Source organism: Varroa jacobsoni, unplaced genomic scaffold (genome assembly GCF_002532875.2).
Source record: "Varroa jacobsoni isolate VJ856 unplaced genomic scaffold, vjacob_1.0 scaffold_1019, whole genome shotgun sequence".
Taxonomy (NCBI): domain Eukaryota; kingdom Metazoa; phylum Arthropoda; class Arachnida; order Mesostigmata; family Varroidae; genus Varroa; species Varroa jacobsoni.
In genome coordinates this window covers 336,138-356,903 of record NW_019213921.1, presented here as the reverse complement: position 1 = coordinate 356,903, position 20,766 = coordinate 336,138, and the positions used below count along the sequence as shown (strand labels likewise).

The 20,766-nt window shown below is 41.5% G+C and overlaps 2 protein-coding genes and 2 long non-coding RNA genes across 7 annotated transcripts in view; 1 reads left to right on the top strand and 3 right to left on the bottom strand.

The window, feature by feature from the left end:
• The window catches only part of p38b (p38b MAP kinase), a 20,158-nt gene extending 14,930 nt beyond the window's left edge, over positions 1-5,228 (bottom strand). The window contains exons 1-2 of one of the 3 annotated variants that reach the window (XM_086970679.1): positions 4,284-5,223; positions 1,936-3,943 (exon numbers count right to left, since the gene is read on the bottom strand). In XM_086970679.1, the coding sequence (XP_086826805.1) occupies positions 1,936-2,045 (110 nt within the window). In that variant the 5' untranslated portion in view covers positions 2,046-3,943; positions 4,284-5,223. Of the gene's footprint in view, positions 1-1,935 lie in introns of all 3 variants that reach the window. The other 2 variants (XM_022842814.2, XM_022842812.2) reach the window with 2 other exon arrangements.
• Positions 5,229-5,423: 195 nt separating this feature from the next.
• LOC111265844 (uncharacterized) lies at positions 5,424-15,586 on the top strand. Of its 2 annotated transcripts, none has more exons than XR_002683710.2 (4): positions 5,424-5,523; positions 8,404-8,530; positions 8,702-8,934; positions 13,609-15,586. It is a non-coding gene; the product is annotated as an uncharacterized LOC111265844 (long non-coding RNA). The 2 variants fall into 2 exon arrangements; XR_002683709.2 differs by lacking the exon at positions 5,424-5,523 and adding an exon at positions 5,556-5,747.
• Positions 8,094-8,922, bottom strand: LOC111265845 (uncharacterized). The gene is made up of 2 exons (XR_002683711.2): positions 8,763-8,922; positions 8,094-8,506 (listed from the first exon to the last, which is right to left on the bottom strand). It is a non-coding gene; the product is annotated as an uncharacterized LOC111265845 (long non-coding RNA).
• Positions 15,225-20,766, bottom strand: part of Past1 (putative achaete scute target 1) — a 25,744-nt gene continuing 20,202 nt past the window's right edge. Inside the window, exons 6-9 of the mRNA XM_022842801.2 lie at positions 20,006-20,227; positions 18,535-18,869; positions 17,930-18,128; positions 15,225-17,790 (exon numbers count right to left, since the gene is read on the bottom strand). Coding sequence (XP_022698536.1) covers positions 17,620-17,790; positions 17,930-18,128; positions 18,535-18,869; positions 20,006-20,227 — 927 coding nt within the window. The 3' untranslated portion in view covers positions 15,225-17,619. The remainder of the gene's footprint in view (positions 17,791-17,929; positions 18,129-18,534; positions 18,870-20,005; positions 20,228-20,766) is intronic.

Genomic DNA, 20,766 nt, shown 5'->3' with positions numbered 1-20,766 from the left:
GATAGGCTTTTAAAATGGAACCTAATTTTTTTTTTTGGTACAGAAATGGGTAGGGTAATAGTTTGTAATAGCTAATTTAGTAAGCTGTCACTTGTGGATCCCACCCAGGCACCGTGCAAGTGGGCTGTATCATCTCAACGTATTTTCCTTTATGTAACCAGAACCCAAGGTAATGTTGTTTAGATAGATGTTACAGCTTGTTTGAGATATATATATATACATATATAAAACTATAGCTGTTTTCCTATACAAAAGCCGACAGCCCCTGTTTAGAAAAATCACGCAGAGCGCGGAAAAGCAGTTATGCACGATAACATTATGCTTATCAATGAGACAATAAGTCACACGAAGCTATTTTATTTTCTAGAATATACTACTCTCCCCCAAAACCGACTGGTTACTACTCAGCTAATCTGCTGAAAGCTAAAAAGTGTTCCTTCGATTGGTATAAAGATTTTGTTTCATCGATTGGTAATATAAGGTAGTTACTGCATGGCTTGCGAAGCAACAATCGTCAAAGATCTACGACACGATCACCGTTTCCGAATCCGGATCTGTTTTGTATCAACAAAGAACGCTCTGACTTGGAGGAAATGCGTTGGGAACTTCGATCGAAACGCGTCAGGCAGCTTTATTGCTGTTTAATGCCTCTTCTCCTCCCTCTTCGGCCCCCCCTGAATTGCGTATGGTGCCAAAGATCAATTTAGTACCAATCTAACGCTGTCAGTCAGCTCTTTTTGTTTACGAGCCAGTAACCATAATGCGTCTGAACACGTCTGACTGATTCATACTCGCTGATCAATGGGTTGTGAAATGCTATTGTGAAGTGTTTTACAGCCTGTCTGTGATGTCTGTGAGTGTCGACGAAGTGTATTTGTTCGAAAGAGAACAGAACAGAAAGAGTAACGACGATTCTCAACGTAGCCCAATGTACGTACGCTATCTGGTCATTCGATTCGAATCTGGGGTGATAATCTTCTAATGGAACGATTACTGCTATGCCGAAGGCAACGAAATTGCTGGCGGCAATGATTTTTTAGGATGTCCGAACTAAATACCATACTAACATGCAGACGTTTCTACGCAATCGAAAACGAAGGTGTCAATAAGCCTGAACGCCTGATGTTGAACCAGCGTTTTCTTATGCTATCACACTGCACGCTGTTGGCGTCGACGATATGATGTCGATTTGCTCAGTTTGGCCATGGCCTCCACAACGTGGGCGAGCGGCAGAGAAACTGTGAGATTTGTACGGCTTTTGTCATTATGGGTTTGGTGTTGCCCTCAAGTTTTTTATGGCTGTTAGATGCTGTCGTGTATCTAATCGAAAATTGACTATCTCATAGTGTACTTTCAAGGCAAATAAATGCATAGGTAAAAGTCCGTATTGTGACTGCTTGAATAATTAATATGGCCACTGTCTGTAATACTTCTGGAATAACTATAATGCCTGTTGTAGTTAGAGGCAAATGTGCCATATATGTACATTTATGCACCAATAGCAATTTTTATCGTCTGATAGCTTGCCCGGTTCGACCAGGCCCGATGCATCACTATATATATATATACACGTTTCGTCCAGCGCGTAGGTTAACCGAGGCCCGTGTGTCTAGAATTCACCTGTCAAACAAACACATCTGTACATACCGCAGCTACACCATTAAAACACTACACAGCATGAAAGACAGTGACTGTAAAGCCCAAATACAAACCTTTCATTACCCGTGTACGGTGGCAATCTCCATAGATACATGCGACTAATCGTTGACAATTTTACATATGCTCTATATATATATATATATATATATATATATATATATATATACACATTCTTTTGCATAGGGTTATTCTGCCTGTACATTTTTCATCCGGAGTGATCTGCGCGTTACATTTTACCCGTTTCCAGTTATTGGGGCTTACTACAAAAGTACTCACCAGACAAGTCCATAGGCGCCGGCTCCGATCAGCTGTAGATTGGTGTAATTCGCCGGGACTTCCCATGTCGCCCTATTGATTGACACTTTCACGTAGTTACGCCGCAACATTTTTGCCGCTGAGCGTTGGCGCCGTCTGGCTTCTCCTTCAGTCCGTGTCTTTGGTGTCCCTCTATGGTCGCTTCTTGTGATAGGGCCTCACCGAAGTTAGTTTCGACGCATCCACTCCCTTTGATCACAGCTAACAAACGAGATGAGCCTACTTTTTCAATTAAGCTTGCAACAAAGCTAGCTGTTCGGCTCGGTAAATAAATAATCTTACTTTCAAAAATGCTTTCAAGTTTTTACAATTTTTTCAAAGTCGCGATCTCTCGGTCTACAACTCTGTATCGAGTGGAATAAGGTTAGGGTCCGCTGAGGCAGGAATTTTTCGTTTGTTGGTGCCGCAGACGATTCAACACTGTTACCTCGTAGATCTGTCAGCACGTAAAGGGTAAGCTGTTGTTTCCATTCGCAGGTACAGCAAAAGGACAGAACAGTTAGAGAAATTATGGCAGATTGTGCAGGATATCTGTTTGCTTAAACGTGTCGTGTCAATCCGTCCTGTGTCCGGGTTGTTGTTGACTTGGATACATTCGATGATCCGGTGCAACTTTCTAATGGAACCTAATCGTTGACAAGATCTAGCAGATCTATGATTCGAAATACGCGTAGAGTAGAGAGTTCCACCGCCAGTTTAAATTTTTGCTAATGACTATCTGGGACGGACGATACTAGCGTGATGGAGATTCACTGGGGCAAACTGACCAACCTGCGACCGAGTGCAATCAACAAATCGTGGCATTTTTAGTGAACTTCACTCGGTACAATGTGTTCCTTGCCCTCTTTCAAGTTTCACGAGTGCTATTGTCAAATATGCTTCGCTCGGCCACTGTGAAAAGCAGTGTACTTCAAACGTTCGCAAACTGTTTGTCTCCTTCATAACTTCAGATAACTTTGAAAAGCTCGACCACACACTCGGTTACTCATCTAATCCGAACCGTTTCCTATACGGGAGTCACGCGCCACTACTTTTACTGCGGCCTTCGCCAATACTCGTAGGATTTTTAACTAGTATTACTATTGACGCGGCCCATACTCTCGCACAGCTCACACTGGCAAACGTGACACGGTCAACGGCACTACACAGTCACGCGTCGTCGTCGGGCTACCAGGCCTCTACGCTAGGGCAATCAGAACATCACCAAAACACATATAATTCCAGATGCTGTTGATTGTCATCATCGTCGCCGACTGAAGACCAATCGATGCCCTGTCTACCTATTTGACGGAGATGAAGTGTCAAAATGTAGTGTTATTTTCGCAACCCTATCAGATACTCTATGACGGTGGACGAAGCACTTTCCAAGTGCTGCCGGCTTCTCACTGGCGCCTCTACGATCTACATATTCTAGCTTCACCAGGTTTCGGCGATGTGCTTTGCTCCTCAGTCAACTGGTGGGTCCATTTAGTCGGATAAATGCTTGGCTAGCCTCGTCCTGGGTTAGACCTGGGTTGGGTTGTTTTGTCGTCGAGTAACTGTTTGCGACTACAACTGGCCGCACTCGCTAGCTGTTGATGATATCACTGTAGGCCGAAATTGTCGTGGCCTGAAGAGCGACCTATAATGTTGCAGTCTTTTGCCCCTTTGCTGTTGCTCTTTGTGCAGGCAGAGGTAAATATAGAGGGAAGGCCCGTCGTTTCAGCCGCTCTGATTACTACCACTTGAAGTCGTCAGCTGCCACCTAGGACTTTGTGGTTATTACTGGAAGCTCGTCGTTTTGCCCGTCTGTCTGTCCGTATGGCCGTGCTTGCCTTGCAGCCTGTTCTGCTGGGCGTTCCTACTGTTGATGGTGCCCGCTATGCCGGTGATGGCCATATCGTGGCAGTGGTTTGTAGAGGTATCTTTCAGCTGATGGTTGCGGATCGAGCCGTCATTGTAGTCCGGTATGGTGGGGTTGCTCCGGTAGCTTCGAAACAGGCAATAAGTGCAATAAGAGCAACGACATCAAATGTTAACCATAAATGAACTGGCGGGTAAGACACCGTGACATTAATGTTGTTAGCTATGAGAACATATAGCGGATTAATGTGCTCGTAGTCGTCCAAATGGTAATGGGTGCACATGTGAGTTTGACAAATCACGCTAAACACATGAACAGATACGGTGCATGCATATTGTTAGTTGACAGCGTTGTCTGTAGCTAGAAGCGATCCCTCACTGTAGCTCTAAACGTTGCTATCTCTCAACGCACGTACACGCTCACACACACCCACATATAAAAGCCCTGGCAAACCAGTTCTTCTTACTGCATTCTCTAATCTTTGTTTCTCGGCGTGGCAACTCCTGCGCCTGTACTGCTGAGGCAGCTGTTGACCCTGGGCTTGTACTAGCCTTTAGCTGTTTGCTTGATTTGTTCCGAGTGTTCAGCTGCGTCGTACCGCGGACGACTGCTGCATTACGGTTTTCTTGGTCGAAGTCGCTGCTATTCTTAGTACAGTAGCTGCTACTACTTCCTTGCCGATTCTGTTTACAATGCTGCGACTGCATTCACCGTTGTTGTCGACAAACGCTGTCACAAAATCGGGGCCCTTCTCAGCTAGGGCACACAGAACAACATCGGCAACTTCTTATACAACGAACAACTCTGCTATCCGTAATAGAGGCGAACGTGAACAGGACGGACGACAACCACCGGCGCGGCTACTGACTGTCGAATCGTCACTGGCCGTTGTTTTTCTCCTCGCCGCAATGGTGGCCGCCTGGCCATTTCGCAGCTGGTTGGGATCCGACAACCACCCAGATTGCGGCTACCCGACCCAACTTTTCGTAGCCACCAGCGCAGTAGTAAAGCGATACACGTCTACGGCATCAATACACCGACGGGTAACAACAGCATTCAACACGTTAACAGACTGTCGAACACAGACGCTCATTTACACTCACAGATGTTGTACTCACTTACCCACCCATTGTTCAGTAGCAATCGGTAATGTCGTCGCGGCGGCAGTGAACGCGAACACGGGGCCTATTTGTCGTCGCGGTGGCAATGGCGGCAGCGCCAACGCCTCATACAGGACAACTAACGCGAAAAAAGCAACTAGTGCGGCGATGATAGAAGTAGCTTAAGCTCACAAGGCATCAGCGATGACGGCCATCGTCGCGCAAAACTCAGGGGCAAAGGGCCAGTTTAAACGGATTCCGATGGTCCTGCATCCCGACGTCAGGGGCAACTGAAGGAGCGGCATATAGTGACGCTGGTCGATACGGCCAGCAGCGCTGTGCACAGAACCGACGATGATAACGACCCATTTTGCTGAGGGGCTCTCACTATTGACGCAAGTAACTGCCATTAGATGGCGCTGTTACTTATCGTTGGCATATTTCAGGCGCCCGCGGCAGGCGGTAGATCTCGCTGAGAATGTCGTCGGATAAGGGGAGAGGTAGACAGAGCAATAGCAACAGACTTAGCGGGTCTATACCCGAATGTGTGGGTGCGCGCAACGTTAACGCTCTCTCATGCGGCGCGAACAGCTATGCACCGCGAGAGTAAGCTTCTTTACGCTTTGTTTGGATTTCAGCATGAATACGGTGGTGGCAGCGGCACCAAAAGCGTTAGAAACAACTTTACAAGAGTTTATCTTAGCCATGTTATTATCGTTACTGTTGTGGTCATTTGAAGCCGATTGAAACGGCCAGCGAGATAATCTAACCTCGGATGTAACTATTTCGCTCGGTAAATGCGCGGAGTCGCGAAAAGGCAACGGTCTATTGTAAGCAACCCTACAACGATACCAATACGACAATGAAAAGAGACTATTTTTCTTTGGCAGGGTGATACGGACGTATTTTTGAGATGATGTCAGTGCCAGCAGTCACTCATTGATGTCGTTGCCATAGAACTGCTAGTATCATGTTTATGGTTATATTTAAGGATAGATATGAGGACCGCTATTGGCGTTAAAACACTAACAAGAAGGCGGGTAGAATTCCAGGGTAGAACGTTGATGAATTGGACAAATTCGAAAGACCATATTTTCAGGCGTCGAAAAACCATGTGCTGAGGACGTGAAACATATGTCGAGTTTAATCGTTGACCCCTGTTAGAAAAGCACGTCTAGTACGCATTGCCATTCACCTTTATCTACCCGACATCATTCCCTTCTGAACAAACTTCTGATTTTAAAATTTGGGAAGTATTCAGTTGGTCAAAGTGAAACAAACCGTCTTTTTTACTTAAGGAAAAAATCTTCGCTTGAACTCTAGCAGCAGATCGGTCATTGCCGCGGCTCCGCAAGACCCCTATCTGTACCTCAATCCATTGACTTCGTGTCCACAAAAATTTTTAGAGTCAGTGCTGAAGAACCCATTCAGGCAGTTCGTGGAATATGTTTTTTATTATTAAGTGTAATAGCAACAATTCCATTTGGCAATGATCGGAAATAATACGAACCTGTTAGTGCGATATCGAAAGGATAGAGCGACTGTAAAAAACCTTTACGCAGGACGGCTTTTATTACTTTCGCCATGGGTGTTTGATGTTGTCACCGGGCCTTTTCCGTTAAATAGCTGCATTTAGTCGCTGCAGTTGGGCTTTATGTAGATCCTTGTGGACTGTCATACCTTTCTCGGAAATTCGCTAGGCTGTAAAACCTTTTTCGTCCCGTCAAAAGCGAATCGTGCTCTTTTTCCGATAGAGATCTGCTCTTACTCTGGACTTAGGCGTATGTCCAGGAATAAAAATTCCTTTCACCGTTTCCTATTGACATAGAGACCCACCCTCTCATCACTCGTAAAAATTCTGTGTAGGAACCTGCCATTGTGACCAGCCGAGTAGCCGAGAGATCTCTGCCGTCGCGCCACCTGGTGCCCTGTAAAACTTGATAGAATGAAAAAACCTATAGCTGGTCGAATGTTTGCAACCCATCTTCTTGTTCTATTAATAAATTGTTTATACTTAGCACAATACATTCAGAGCAGTGTTCTTAGGTAGAGATTCAGATGGGTAATGACTATAATGAGTTATTATGGCATTTTCAATCGGACTTTGTCATGATTTGTACCAATGAGTCAACCAGGCTCTGCTAGAGAAACAAATATTATTTTAGATATAATTAGAAATATTATTTTGAATATAACTAGAGAAACAAATAGTCATGCTAGCAGCCTCATAGTAACCAAGTGTTTTTACATGTAACTTTTTACATAAATACAAAAACACGTCTATTTCAAGACGAATGAATAACTTTCCTAGTGGACGATTAATCATTTAATAACGATTTGTCATCCATTTTGATTCGAGATTGACTTGGCGTTCATACTCAAATTGTAGTAGTACGTCGACAAAGACGACCTGCGAACCTTCACCTTTGGAGAATAGGCCCAATATCGTATCGTCATGTGAACACCGGAACTAGCGAATTCATAGAACTTTTTTTAAGCAGGTCACTATTTTTTGTGCTTTGACATTAGCAATTTTGTTAGATCCCTGTAAAGCAGAAAAATTCTAGCGAAAAAAAAATTTCAGCAATCCATGCTGGAACGACTTGTAACTAATGCAAGATCTAGTCAAGGGTAGCATTCTACGTTTGACGCTTATCGTTCTCGCAAAAAAAAAACCTCAAAAACAACTTAAAAAGCAAAATCTCACTGAAGACCCACTGTTAGTTCTAAATTTATTGATTTATGGCTAATACATTCAATCTAAAACATGGGACACTATTCGGTGTGCTCGACTTCCGCAATAACGTAAAAATGTCACAGCCATTCCTGTTGATGCTAACTCGGTCATGCTCGTATCGGCTTTCGCCAGAAGCATCTCTCAGCAAATATATAACCTCACTAATTTAATAATAAGATCATGACAAAAAATAACAAAAGTAACAAGAAACCAACTTGTAAGCGTAAATGCGAGTCATGGTAAAATTAAGATGATAACGAACGCCTCTTGATTCTGCCAAAGTATTGAATCGGTTCTCCGGATATAACGTGTGATAACGTGTAAAATCGTAGTAAAAACTTGAAACATTAAGTCAACATATCTCAAGCGCGGCATTTCTGAAGTTCATGCATTCCAAAGAATGCCGGTATTACGTATTTTACGGTAGTAATGCTTGGCATAACATTTTGAAGCGTTTATTTCTGTTTGATCCTATATTTCATAGAGAATTGTGTCTGTGTTTCGACAGTTCTCGACGATAAAATTAGCCTAGAGAGAGACGAAAAAGCTATTTCAATCTGTATTCGATGCGGAGTGCTTTTTTCTGGTAGCGTGAGCTCGTTAATTTTCTTGTTAAACCTCCAGCACCTGTTCCTTTGCATGTTTGCTAAATATAAAATCGTTCTAGATAACGTAAGCTAAAATCGTATTGTATCTAGAGGAAACTAGAATAGTCAGTCTGTGTCATTTTCATTCAACGATTGCAACAGGAGTTAGTTGTTATCAGCCGGAAACAGCAAAAATGCTATTTTCCTAGGGCTCCGTTGACTCTGCCGTTGGCACCTCTAACGGTGACCGTACCGAGCACGCCGTCTGTTGAATAAACAACACCGACAGGTTAGTTCCTTACTGTTAATATTCAGCATCTGCAATTTTCAGAATTATCGCACATTTTTTGCAAAAATTACCCTGAGCGACACCCGAATAATGCTTGCATAATCATGCAATCTAAAAACCCTTTTCAAATGTTTAGTTTTTCTTCGAAGCTGCCATGTTGGTTTTTTTCAGACGTCACTAAGCAGTTTCGTCGAAGGAGCGCAAATAATTTGCCACTGTATAATGTACGTACCAACTATTCCGCCCACCCCCGAGAGTGTATCGTCGATAACGCCTATAAGGCCACCGGAATTGCGTGCTGCATATGACGTTGTTTTCACCTGGACCACACTTTTGTCGGCAATCAGGACGACGATGAGGAACAGGGCCACAAAATTGGCTAAGGTCGACATACCTGGAGATATGTATGTATATATATATATACGCAATCTTTTTTTCTGCTGTCTGGAAAGGTTAAACTCACTGCCATACACTGTCTAGAAAATGACGCGGAGCCATTGATGATTACATACATGGAGCAGCAATATGTGGTACCAGCTTCATGTATTTTTAATAAGGATTTTTTAATTCCACTATAGTTAGTGTATCATCTGCTTTTGGCATATGCTGACTACGTTTGCAGTAATTCAATTTTTACTCGGGCATTAACCGGACACCATCAAAAAATTCAATTCTTTATTTATGGCCGACTTCCGACGCCGCCTGCACGCCGCTAGGTACGCGGCTGTTTATCATGCCACACTACCTGCCAAATTCTACTCCTAAATACCATCGTTCAGGGTCGACTTCTACTACGTACTGTTGTTCAGTGTTGCCTGATGTGAAAATTTACGACTGGCATCACAAACATTACAGAATGTCAATTGTAGCCCCGATAATTGTAAACCTTCGATAAAGACCAACACATATTTCGTGTTAAACGATACAGTCAAATGGCCGACCATAACTAGGCTTACTTCATCCTTCAGCTTCCTGTCTATCTACACTTCCTTGCACACGTCAAAGGCAAACTTTCGCATTTTTGAGTCAATCCTAGATCTATCTGCTATTTTTAACTATTAGCTGTATATATATAAATAAGCAAAGTTTTTCAAAAAAAATTTTTATCCAAAAAAAAACAATCAAATTAATCAGCTAGCTTGTTCTATGACCTTTATGCTAACATTAAAGCTACTACCTGTAACGTGATGGCTGTGGTGGTAATGAAATGGGGCGAAGCTACACTTAGTCCAGCGATCCAGCTTCTGTTATGATAAACTTTCAGACAAGATTAACTTTAGAATGAACTTTCAATTATATATAAAGTTTCAGTAATGATTAAAACCATTCTGCTGACGCATGTATAGCTTCGGTATCGTTGGGTCCTGACCGATAATTCCATCCACAAATAATGAACTAGAAGCACGCAACTTTGCGTGTACAAATCAGCTAGTAAAATATGTTTTACCGTTCCATCATACATTTCCGATGATTAAGGCTCTGTCAATCTGAATTTGATTAGTGGCGCCCCATTGATGTTGTGAAATATGTTTTATTTAATGTTTGCATTGGCTTTGTCCTGATACTTGAAAAATAGTTAGCAATTTCCAAGCTTAGCCTTGCTATATGCAAGGAAAGGCAACGCTCTGTCGAGTTCCAGAAGACCATTCGGCAGCTCGAGAACCCTAACCGTGTTTTGTACTCTTATTTCTATTACGTATTTCCCTCCTGTTACGTTAACGGGTATAAAATGAAGACCGCAGAAGAAAATCTAGGCCCGCTTTGTATAAATATATTTTTTGACACAGACATCCAGTTTCCTTGGTAGCAAGTCCACAAAACACATGAGTTTAAACAAAATTATATGGTACATTGTCCTGCTATACAAATACATGTATTATTAATAAACTTACCTAAAGTGGGTAGGTCTATCTAAGAAAATCATATATATACATATATATTATAGGCTTCATGCTACGCTAACCGTGAACAAGTCTTCGTACAGAATTCTATCGCTCATTTTTGTAGAATTTACATTTGTGACCAGCTTGAGTCATAGAGATTCTATGAGTTGGAACGTCTAATTATACCAAATGTGCGTTAAACTTTACCACTAATGTCTATTTTACTATTATTTGTTTATTACTATTTATTATTATTAATAGAGGAGTTCTTTGACAGCTGAAGTCGTTTTCTGTACAGCCCCATAGATCACAGATCAACATACGAGCTTCTGTGGCACGAACGTCGTACACGATGCAGCTAAATAGGGTATACATGATACTATAGGGGTCCTTCATTGAAAATCACTTACAGTTCATCAAGTATAGGAACACTTGCGTGACCAGCATGCCACGTGGGTAGTATTAATGATAGTAAATAATGGCTCCTGTTAAATACTTGCTAGGATTCCTAAGGGCGGCACGTCTGGCACTGCTTGATGCTTGAAAGAAGAAAGAGGATCTCGTGTGTTGACCTGTTACGAACCCCTTTCGGTTCCAATGTTTTAGCGTATCGTTTATGTTAGGAACTTTCACCCAAGTATAGGATCCGTACTCCGATTTCGCTATAATAATCGTTTTACACAATCTACACATATATCAACCCTTACGTAAACGCATCTCGTCGTTATAACACAAACAAAAAAGATTTCTGAGATTGGCCACATGAATGAAGTATATATATTTTTTTAATTTTCGTATTTTAATGAAGAAATCCTTTGCGGCATCTACATTCATTTCTAAGCGCAGAAATTTTCCAATTATCGGCATCTGACTTTCGGAAACTTCTTTTACGAAAAAACTTCACGATCGGTAGCCACTTTCACAGTAATCCAAGTATTTAAAGTTATGAACGATCAAACTATACAAAATTAATAAAGCATTTATTAACGTTAATCAACATAACGCTAGTAAGTTAATATTAGCATTTATTATTGTAATTTATTCTTTTATATATATATTATATAAGAAAAGGGTTCGTCGCTCATTTTGCTCGGCTTTCCCATATATTTTAAAAATTTTCGATTCCATTCATTACGTTCGCTGCAATTTTCCATCAGTTTATTCAATCACCCTAGAACTAGATGTTTTTCGTCCAACTAGCTGATCTTAGAAAAACCCTATAGTTTATACAGTAAGGCGGTCAGCAACGGATTATAATAGCCGTCTCTGACCTACGATGGACGCGCCATACAAATAGACTTTTTTTTTACGGAAGTATAGCAAAGTTCAGGTAGAAACATGGCGACCGACTCCATTGAGAGCTATTGGTAACAACAACGACACAGTTGCCCTTTTGTATCTACTGTCAATCTGGCCCTGCTCATCATCCGTTACAATTACTGTAGGCAAAAAATACTGCATAGAAAAGCTGGCCCCATGAACAATCGGTATTGCCACAACAGCTTTCGTGTCACTTCGATTACAATATGCCGAAGCAAGTTACGACAAATGGCGCCTGTGAGCGCTTTCGAAATAACAAGTAATTTAAAAACGCGGAAGTCAAACAGTTTTATTTTGTGGCGTTAACTACAGATCACAGTGCCAAGAAACAGGAGTAAGCTTTCCATGTATGTAAGTGCTGGCAGTTTTTTTTTTTGCAATTATTCGGGAAGGATCACAACACTACAAATGCTCGTAACTGGCTCTGCACCGCTGCCGGACGTCAACGGTGTTCCTGAAAGGACAGGAGGCTTCGGGACAATTGAAGCTGCTCACCTATGTGAATATACTTAATAGTAAAGCTTTCCTGAGAATATCGTATGCGAAACCGCCCCAAGAAGAGCTCCAGTTTCAAAAACCCGTACCACCATCGAGCGACGATTTCGCCGCGCGCGGATGTGCGGCCGAGTCTGTTTCACTATATGGATACCCATGAAACTATCTTTATATGAGTATATAGAGGCCGCACAAGACAAAAGCGGTCGTCGTGGTAATTCATGGGGGTTGATATTTTGCCAATGACATTAACGAAAAAGCCACGGATGACGTAATTGTGGTTGAGTCTTAATTATCGTTTGGGGGTGTTCGGTTTCCGTGATATGGGCGGCAGTGTGTAAGCTCCCGGACACTAGGGGCATTCTGAATAGAATCCGCTTCTCTGATGACTGATGCGTAGGCGCAGGCTCGTTCTCGACGTCGGCTCACCGCACTCTGAGAATGGGAGCTGTTCTGCGCCGCAATCATGGTCGCCGAAGTGCTGACCGCTTGCCATGCTGAGTCCGTCGACGAGTCGATGCGACGCGTTACGTAAATGACAGTCACTGCAAACTGCTCCGATCTTACAAAGAATCTTGCCACAGATGTAGATGCCATCGCCCTGAAAATCCTGAACTGCTTGAAAGGCCTTGACGCATCATTACTTCTCGAACTTCTACAAACATTCGCGGCGAATCAGACATACGCGTTCCGCCTAATGTATCCAAATAAAAACTAAATAAATTCGGCGACCCTTAAGTTATCTTTGTCCAACCTTCTGCCGAGCCACTTCGATCAAAGTTTGGGTGTCAATTACTATCGGTAACTCCGTCGGCTACGCCGTCGCAAGCTTTGTCGAACGTTATTCTACGGTGTCAATAGTTTATAATTACTTCTGGATGAGTATAATCATCGCAACATATCGCTAGGCCAGATCCTTCGGTGTTTCCTCCTACCTATCACATGATGGGCTCATTTTTCGAGCATTTAATGATAAAGGGTTTCTACTCAGCAGACTCGATTGAGATGCTGGCCGAGTTTGCTATGCCGATGGCCGAAACAGCCATCGTTCCGCGGAATGATATTGCTCGTTTATGATGCACAGAGTGAGGAGGTGCTTAGTGATCTTCCACATAGCGTGAAGGAAGATGCCACTTGGACTCAACGTTACGAAAAATGCCCAAATGTCCCGCAAATACTGATAATAAAATAATAATTATCTCCACAGGAATCATAATGTAGAGATCACCCTACACGAGCGCCGCAGATGCTGGTGGCCAAATTTAGCTAATAGATACCAAATCTAAATGTTAGGAAAATTGTACGTAATGTCTAAAAATTTGCTTAAACTAGAGGAAAGAGACAATAAATTAAAGTTTTCAAACTATCACGCTATTTCAGGCACTGCCATTTCAGGTGACTGATCACTCGATTCCGACACTATACCACTTCAGTTCTCCACAAGTCATCATGGCAAAGAGGTTGCCACTGAATCATTAGGGAATCCATCATCGATCTTCGTTTTCTTCATCTGTTCAAGTGGACTGCAGCGTAAAACAATGAGAACAAGTTTGGCAGGCCACAATTACACAATTCCTTTTTTGCTGACAACGCTTGTTTACTTCCTGTTTCGCAAGCCGTCAGGTTTACTCATTTGTCGTTCATCCTCTCTAACACTAGGTGGTTCATACCTTTGGCTTTCGACTTAATGAAGTGAATTACTTGTCAGTTCTTGTCGATCAGCAACAACCGCCATAACAGGTTTATGCACGTATGTGCATTACGTTATATATAATAGCTTCTTAATATACTTATAGGTCTCGTAGCGTCCTTTGATAGCCGATGAACATTACGGGGTAGTCACAAGTCATTGACACTTTTGAGCCAAACGGAGCTAGTGGAAACGTATACCCTTATTCAATCAAGGAATAATTATTTTGAAAAATAGTTTCCAAGTAAAATTGGCTTAACCCAGAAATTGCATAAAAAATAAAAATAGGTTGTTCAGCCAAGAGAGTAATCATTTACGTGCCGTACAAAAATACAAATAATTTTTTTGATATGAAAAAGAATGATTATAAGGGCTTTTCCAGTAGCCAGAATAAATACGACTGAAGTTAGGTGAAAGGTTAGGTGGCAGAAATATAGATTAAGGTGCCTCGTCCAACATCCATGCGATAATTAATTCCTTGGTTTCGATTGCGGATACTAAAAAAACAATAATCATAGTCCAGCTCAATGGATTTCGTTGAGTGTAGATCATTTAATTTTAATTTCACAAAAAAGTCGAGGGTTATCACTACTAATATACAAATATTCATGTAAAAATTACCGTAAGTCATATGTTCCTTTGTTAGGGGTGAGATAAGGCTGAACAACGTTTATATTGTTCTGACCTTCATTTGACTCATGACTGAAACTACATTTGCTTTAGTCGCGGTACAGGACACGCAATATGCAAAGTAGATTTGCAGAAATACGTTCAAAAAACGAAGGGAACCTCTGTGATCGTAGTGGCAAAATGACTAATGTCAACTATTCACTAGTCTACCTTTGAAGATCACTCACAACTGGCCCAAAACAAAGTCGACGCTCTTAATTTAACATGTAAAGCACGTAAAAAAATGTGCAGATCTTTTTTCGGTAGCTCTTACAAGCGATACCGTTGCCTGGTCCGTCTCGAATGGCTGGTGATGGCAGATGGTAATCACGACAAAATCGTTAAAATGATGATTGTAAATACTGTCATTACGCTTTAGTCAGATAGATTTTTAGTTGGGCGTTGAAATCCGTGTGACCCATCGTTGCGAATTTTTATGATGCTAGCTAGAAGTGTTTTTAGTTGACCCAGTTTAACGCTAAGCTACCGCGACGCACAATCCAGATTAACATAAAAAAAAAATGTTTTTTTACTCAATAGTAAATTCTGTAAATTTGCTATTAAAGATATTCTAGTCATCGCTTGGACCAGTGCTAAAATTTTTCTACGGCTATATCATACAGACAAGCAATCCAGATAATGTTGGTAGCTTCTGGTGCATGTTTGACTTTATTGTTATTGTTAATATCATTTTTATAACATAACCAGTAATCGGTACGGTTCTTTCCCTCGTTATATATTTTTTTGCAATCTATATATTTTTTCTATCCGTCGCTTATTAACAATACAAATGTACACAGCAGTTATTCCTTCATTTCTCGTCATATATCGATCTGGTTCGACTTCATATTGATCTTCTTCTTTTCCCGCATGTACCATATGTGTTTGTATCTGTGCCGTAAATGGCCTATTTATCGGGGCGGGGTGTACTTCCTAAGGAGAAGGAGCACAGCCTTTTTATAGCGCCATTTGCACTATTTTGCTTATTTGATTTAATAACATCACATGAGAATTTCTTTACTTACAATGCATCGAGCAATTCGCCTTCTTCGAATTTTATGTACGCACATTTGTAAATAACGGTTATGTACGGTGTGTGTGTGTGTGTCGTTTCGATATGGTCTTGCGACGATACGGCCGGCGATACGTATATTTGCAATTATTGATACCTATATATACCCCTGTAACAGAATTGTCGGCCCTTGTCAGTTTATTAAATCCTCTCTATATATCTATTTTAAACATTCACCTTAGTCCGGTCTTCGCTTCATTTTTCCCTAATGACCTATATGTCTTGACCTAATCAAAACATACAGACACACCCACACACGCGCCCACCCACAAACGCACACATATCACCTAACATTAGAAAATCATTTTAATTAGCCAGCCTGCTTCTTCCTAGCTATCTGCTACCTTTAGTAAATTGTTAGGTTTCACCATCATTATGATCGCCATTAACGGCGTTTGATTTTATCCACAAACGGCTCTGATTTTGGGAAAAGACGCTGCGGAAACAAGCATCGTGTGGCATCTATCTCGCCGTTCGTCTTACTAGCAATCTGTAGATCTCCGAATACCGTCACACACGAGGGTTACCTGGGACGATCAACAATCTGTCAGGAAAGGTGACTGAGTATCTCTTGCCTAAAACAGTCGCTATATACTTCGAAACGCCTGTCTCGAGTCCTCAAAGCTATGGCCTAGTAATGGAACTATACAGCCAGACAGATGGCTATTGCTGTGGTTGTTTGTTTAATTTGTTTTTTTTTACGGTTTTACTTTTAGTACGGTTGATTCAAAGGCACTATCCCCTTCCATAGCGTTACCGACCGGTAAAACAGACTCATTCACCCGTATTCGTTCAGTTTTTGCTTATTTCTCTGCCCAAACGTTCTTTGCATATGTGTTAATTTGTCATATATGTCTCTTTATATTAGCTAAACTAATTAAAATACGTTCACATAATGGAACACTTACCATACTAGTTTATATATATACTTGCATACATCTTTCTATGCAAGTTCGCCTGTCGACTGCTTACATATCATCCTGTATAAGGGTATATATCATCATATTTGCCATCTACGCGAACGCATAATTCAAATACGTCTGGCACCGCTTCGTTGGCAGTAAAAGTAAGTAACTCTTTTCAGCAGTTCTAGCCAAGTTCTTTTCTCATCTACTTTGGCCCGAGCTCCGTTCGTTCTAATTCGATCATACGATTGTATCAAGTACTTTCGTTTAAGAAGGCTGATTATTATAATTAGCAACGTGCAGGGAACTTGTATCTATTCCATTCCTAAGGTGCAACCTTACCAGCAGGCATTATTTAATTGTAAAGTTTATAAGTGTATGGACGTTCAAAAAAAACCTAATGAAACAACATATATCAATGCAGGTTAAAAAGGGTACGTAGAATATCATGACTGAAGATAAGAGACTACTATATCGCTTTATCATCAATTCAAAGCCGCTTAAATATGATACCGACCTTTTTAAATAGTACTAATACTAATTAACTAAATTATAAATGTAAAAGTTTCACAGCTTCGGGAGTTTCTCCTGCAACGACGTATCGTCTCGTCGTCTTCTTCTTTATCATCGTAACGTTAACAATAATGCCCCTGCATCTTCATGGAGCCCTCGATCAATCGCATAGTTGCTTATCATTGGTACTGGAAAACAGCTGCAACATCAACTTGTCTTAATTTGGTCTTCCCATGCAAGCGATCCCCTTCAACGTCCACGAGGAACTGCTTTCAATACAGGCTTGTCCTAAAATCTTGCTTCATCCTGCCACTTTACCAATTGTGTCAGCGCATTTATGACGCAGTCGGCTATTGACATTCGCCATTAATGACGTATCTTTGTTCGAGCACATTTTCCCATTAGCTAGACGAAGCTGTGGCAGTAACTACGATTACTAAGCAAGTCGGCCGATTTCTGGCCTTCCATAAAATCTAACAGCGTACACTCTTTCGTCAATAGGCCATCGTCCAAAAGGTAAAAATCCCCTCTGCTGTTCACGGCTAGCAGTTCAACGAAGTGGAGAAACCCCGCTTCGATGGTGGCACGAGATGTTCGGGAAGCTCGGCCGGAAGATCGTGACCGCTGAGTTTGATGTTGATTAAATGCATCGCGAGCGCCCATTCGTCAGCGTCAAGGTGACCGTCTCTATCCAGATCACTCAAGTACCATATCTATGAAAGGCGACGAGATAAGACACATCATAAATTAGAGGGGTAGCAAACGAAGAACGATGGCACAAATTAATAACGTCGTCATCTATGATATTATCTAGCAAAAATTGCGTGGAAGAAAACAAATGATAATTTGTACCTTTCCAAGAACGGCATTCGGCAGTTTACTCTTGATCATCTCCTGCTTAGCAGCCTGACCAGATACTTTGCCGTCGACGGGCTCCAAACTCTGGAAGACCTCGTCGTAACGGTGGCGTTCCTTTTCAACGACCCATTCACTTTGGAGAGATCCAGCATCGATGCCTTCGCCACGGCCATATGCGAATGGTGTACCTTTGCTATTGTATGTTTTGCAAGTAAAAAAAAGAATTACAAATAATAACATCAAACAAAATTAGTAAGATCGTACGTCGTGAACTTGGGCCTCACCATCATCACCATTGATGGTTACACTAACGGAGTATATCTGATTACATATTTAGGCTACATATATGACCTAGCTACGTATGTAAGAGTCCCTGATATACGAATATCTCTTTATATCTAAAGATCTATGTTAATTTGATAACATGCATATATTGGAATTGGTAACTACCTGCCAATAGCGGTTAGTTTAGTAGTAAAAGACGATTGTCTTTAGTGTCATTTTTTTTTTAGGTTTTCGTAGATTTTAGTAGTTCCCGTTTAACAGATTTTGTTTCTCTATATTCTCTAGTGTTGTTCCACTGCAGATTCGTTACGCACCTCTCGAAGTGACCGCCGCGGACTACCGCTTCGTGTTTGTGATCAGTTTGCTCTTGGGGAATCATCGCCATCACCTTGGCAATATCGACACCCAGCATCTTATCAACGTTGTCCAACAGGCGTTTTTGTAGCGGGTGGAACTTCGTGAAGTCATAGTTGAGCAGCTTTTCCTGCATGTCCTTAATATCAGGGAAGTCACCCGCTGAGATCTGGTGCTCCTTCTGAATCTGCACATATAGATTACCGAGGTTCTTGATAAGTTCCTTCTTCTTAGTGTCCTTGCCAAACATCGAAGGCATCTCGTTTTTCAATGCGCTGATTATATAGGCGTGGACCTAGACGCACGTGTACAGAGGCAAAATTAACACAGGAAACTTTTAGTTAGAAAGACTATATTTCTTATACGTTGCCTTTGGAGTTTAGCAGACAAATTTCAAAATAGCACCACCGAGACAACATCTGTATGTTTTCGCTTTTTTGTACGAACGATTACGAACGGCAGGCCTCGCATCCAAATATTGGGCACAGTATTGTTATCGAAATTTAATCAACGGTTCCTAACTGTATCTATTTTGTAGACATAAAATCGTCTAGTATAATCTTTAGTAATTATTATTAATTAGTCAATCTAGTATAATTCAGGCAAAAGATATAAGTAAGTCCGAAAGAGTGTAAGCTGAGACTGCTCAAAGACCAGAACCGTGATCAGCAAAAGTCGAGAGAGCAAAATGGCGACCCGGACCTAGCCGGGTCCAGATTATGAGTCAAGCACACTGGGGTAATGAATCGTTGTGATTACTAAATATTTATCAGCTTGTAGAACCGTTAGATGTAACTGAAGATTCAGACAAATTGAAGATGCAAATCCGACTATGCAGGTATGTTACAGCAGCATGTTACCTTGTGCTACAAAACAGCCGTAACTGTAACAAAAAGAGAGCTTTTATACGATCCAGCCTACACGGGTATTCCGATAGTGAAAATCGTCAACATTTTCAGCAAACAACTCTTTCTCTGCATTACTTCGTTCCCACGTTCTTTGCGATTTTTGATAACAGGAGTCAATACGATGTTTATACATCTACGAACTAACCTAACATTTACCAATTAGGTTACCACCAAATCTATGGATGGATAACCTTTGCAAGGTATTCTATTTCTCTTATCCTTCCCACATTAACTTCACTCAATGTCAAGGAAAACACAGCGTCTTTGTAACGGTGAGGTAGACGTCGATCGAAATACTGACATACCCTGTTCATCTTTATTCACCTGGCGTATCTATGGAGACAGCGTATAAGAAGACTGCATGCCCTTTAGCGACAGCTTAATGTGGCGTTACGTAAAACTCAAGCTTCGTTTAACACGCTCTTTAGATTTAATCATTGTTGCTGCTATTACTGTTGTTAGTTTTTTGCATTAGTAAGATGTACAGTGGCTATGGTTGCAACGTTATTTATATTCGTGTTACCTTTGCAAGCCTTGCTCTCTTGATAAGATCGTTGAGTTTTCGGAGTGCAGCATTCCTTGGTAAGCTCTGAATATCGGCAAATAGATCCTGTTCCTCGGCTTCGAACAGCTTTCGATTGGTGTCAAACCCAAGCGGCTCAGACCAGAATGAGCCAATATAGACACGAGCGACCTCTGGCGTTCCCAGCACTTTGCCGAGCGACCACATAAGGGCGCCGTATACCTGTAAAAAAGGAAAATTGATCAACTTAGACCCTGCCAGCTGTGCTCGATTGCACAAAACATATCTGTAAAGAGAACAGTTGGATTCTACGCCCAGATCAACGAAATCGATATGATTTCATTTTCTACTTTCAGACCTGTCCGTTTAACGATAGTGGCAACCACAATATATGATGACATTCAATATCTAATGAACTCTTAAATGGACCGTCAGACCTTTATTGTGAACACTACATTTCATTGTAAAATATCAACGCTTAGTTTCGCCAAAGAAAACGACCAATTTTCCTAATCTGGCAAGCTCAATGGCCCGTTTTTACAGCGCCGCTACTTTTATATTTCAACGTCATTGAGGAGGGCAGACGAGACTGCATCGAGTGCTATGCACGATCTGAATCTAAGTTCGGCAAGTAGGCGCATAGTAGTGATACTACCATTTATTTATCAACACATTACGGCAGCTCCTTTGCTAAAATCTGCTAATATGGAACTGGCCTTATTTGGCTATATGGCGGGCTGTCTGTCAGACGAAACAATCAT